The 3,227-nt window shown below is 39.4% G+C and overlaps 1 protein-coding gene across 2 annotated transcripts in view; it reads left to right on the forward strand.

Moving 5' to 3' along the window:
• Positions 1–313: 313 nt before the first annotated feature.
• Positions 314–3,227, forward strand: part of CALN1 (calneuron 1) — a 134,680-nt gene continuing 131,766 nt past the window's right edge. For both annotated transcript variants that reach the window (XM_015827545.1, XM_015827546.1), the window contains exon 1: positions 314–431. In XM_015827545.1, the coding sequence (XP_015683031.1) occupies positions 314–431 (118 nt within the window). The remainder of the gene's footprint in view (positions 432–3,227) is intronic.

Consider the following 3,227-nt stretch of genomic DNA (forward strand, 5'->3'; position numbering starts at 1 on the left):
AAACTTCCTGACAGTGAGGACAATTAACCAGTGGAACAGCTTGCCTCCAGGGTCCTTTCCAGCTCTACTCTATTCTATTTTAAATGTGGGGGTGGGATGTGGCAGTCACAACTTCAAAGATGGGACATAGATATGTCTTTTTTTGGAGACCGTCGTAACTTTGAATGGTTGATAAGCAACAGTCATTAAGCGAGGACTACTTGTACTCTCCTTTATTGGCATCGCTTGTTATTTCTAATATGTCATGCTTTGGGTTCTAGAGATGAACGAGAATGTGAGTGGCCTTTTCTGTCTTTATACCACTAGGGAGAAGATGCCATTCCATCATGTCACGGCTGGACTGCTGTACAAAGGAAACTATCTGAACCGGACACTCTCAGCAGGAAGCGACAGTGAACAATTGGCCAACATCTCAGTGGAAGAATTGGATGGTAAGGATTGACTAAACCAGGGGTAGGCAACCTTGGCTCTTTTATGACTCGTGGACTTCAACTCCCAGAATTCCTGAGCCAGCATGGCTCAGCTTGGAAACCTCTCCTTTTCCCCTCAGCATGGCTGGCTCAGGAATTCTGGGAGTTGAAGTCCACGAGTCATAAAAGAGCCAAGGTTGCCTACCCCTGGACTAAACTGTTGATAGGGAGAAACAGAGGGTTCTATTTTTATTTATTCTTTTAAATATTTTGTTAAGTCTTGAAAACTGAGGTACGAACGACTCAAGCTTAAGGTATGGTGACATAAAATGGTGAGGAAACATCCCCATTGAACAGTTTCGGTGATTTACTTTTTAGAAATGATTTTTAAAAAACAAACAAAACAAAACAAAACTAGAAGGCTCAAGGCACTATCCAAAATTAATTACATGCATACATGGGAGCTTAGTTACCTTAATGAGAAAAGGCTGATGAATAAGAAGCATATAGCTGATCAATAGATACAGGGTAAATTATAGAGATAAATCAGCCATAATAGACACAAAGAGATATCCCATAAACCAGTCATCAACAGACCACATTTATACACACTTAAAAAGAGACAATAAGGGAAACAAAAAGACCAGAAAACATTATCTCCAGCAAACAACACCCAGATAAGATGGGGTTAACACCAGACAGACAAAGAAGTAGAAAACAATAATCAAGGAACTTCCAAGAAGAAAACCACACCTCTCACAAACATTGGTAGGCCAAGCTACTATACTGTATATAAACAGGGAGGAAATCCCACTTCCATTTAACACTGATGGTGTTACTTAGTTGGATAATGAAATGTCTGCAAGCAAACAATCAAGCTCAGAGAGTATCAAGGACTTCATAGTTGATCCCTGAGCTACATACATTTCCTTCTGAGGATGATGTTATCTATTCAGTTGTGTCTGACTCTTGGCGGTTCTATAGGCCAGGTCTCTCCACATCTTCCAATCTTGCACTACTTCAATGAGTTTTTCTATGCTCTGTCTGATGTTAGCTTTGATGGTCTCCAGCCACTGTGTTCTTTGCCAACCTGGCTTCCTTTTACTGCTAACTTTTCCAAACATAATTGCTTTCTGCAGTGAATTCCCCTGCATGACATGGCCAAAATAAGAGAGATGAAGTTTTGTGATTTTATATCCCCTTTTATTGGAATCTAATACTGAGGTTTAAACCACGTATAGGATATGGAATTTTTTTATTAACACTTCATTTTTATGGAATTCAGATATGCAAGAGGGCACAGCCAAGATTTAAACCCATTGCAGTGAAGGAAAACAGGAGAGAATATTCATGGGAACTGAATTTGCATTATCTATGTACTAGTTGGAAAGAATTTGCAGGATTTATTGTAGTCAGAAGCATAGGTGAATAAGGCAGGACAAGAATCAACGGATGGAAACTAATCAAAGAGAGAAGCAACCTAGAACTAAGGAGAAACTTCCTGACAGTTAGAACAATTAATCAGTGGAACAACTTGCCTCTAGAAGTTGTGAATGCTCCAACACTGGAATTTTTAAAGAAGAGACTGGATAACCATTTGTCTGAAATGGTATAGGGTTTCCTGCCTGAGCAGGGGGTTGGACTAGAAGAACTTCAAGATCCCTTCCAATTCTGTTATTCTAAAGTAACATTTTGAACATCTAGGTCCTTTTTTAGAAGAGCAAGTACTTCCTCAGTACCATGCTTGGTAGGGAGGGAAGAAAGAAAGAAAGAAAGAAAGAAAGAAAGAAAGAGAAAGAAAGGAAGGAAGGGAGAGAGGGAGAGAGGGAGAGAGGGAGAGAGGGAGGAAGGAAGGAAGGAAGGATAACTACAGGGACTTTGATATAACAATAATATTGATCATACTTAGAGGTGCTTCCTTAACATCAAGGGGACCTCGCTACAATTAACTTAAGAGCCCTTGATTTCACTGGCTGTATTTGAAGTATGACTAACTCCACAACTAAGTTGAATTTTCATCATCTTTTGTGTGTTCTGGAATAATGTCTACTTAAAAATGTGTATTTGCATAGAATTGCCACCTTTTCATTGACATTTTTGAAGTGGAATGCTTTGTTGAAATTATTTGAGATTCACAGAGTTGCCATACTCAGTTTTTCCATGACATGCACAATTCTTTACACCTCAGCCATGTTCCCATTTTGGATTTTTATTATTCCCTTTTTCCAATATTTTTATTTTTCCAGTATTCTGTTGGCAGTTTTTTAGCCCTGCTCTATTGCTGCAATCAAAGAATAGCCTATGGGCTGACCCCAGCTTCCATTTTCTAATTCCTTGAGGATTGGGACAACTTTGTCCAAATTTAATTTATAAAGAGCCAATTTCTTCAGTGCATTATTTAAGACTTGGTGGAATGGATGCTTGCAAGGACCCGAATGGATGGAAGTATTACATTTTAAGCCTTCAGTGCTGATATTTAAAGTGGCTGAATCATCTCCCAGGTTACCCCAGAAGAGTGCAATTCTGTACATACAACTTGGCTCCATCACCAGAACATGCCTCCAGTGGCCTTTAGAGACATACATTCAGAAACACATACGTACAGCTTGTCCATAATTGAGTCCAAAATTTCTGTTGCCAAGTGAGACAGTTGTTAAGTGAGTTTTGACCCATTTTAGGATCTTTCTTGCCAAAGTCATTAAGTGAATCACTGCAGTTGTTAAGTTAGTAACACGGCTGTTAAGTGAATCTGGCTCCCCCATTGACTTTGCTTGTTAGAAGGTTGTAAAAGGGGATCATGTGAGTGCCGGGACACTA

This window comes from Protobothrops mucrosquamatus, unplaced genomic scaffold, assembly GCF_001527695.2.
Source record: "Protobothrops mucrosquamatus isolate PMUCROS unplaced genomic scaffold, P.Mucros_1.0 scaffold3781, whole genome shotgun sequence".
NCBI classification, from domain to species: domain Eukaryota; kingdom Metazoa; phylum Chordata; class Lepidosauria; order Squamata; family Viperidae; genus Protobothrops; species Protobothrops mucrosquamatus.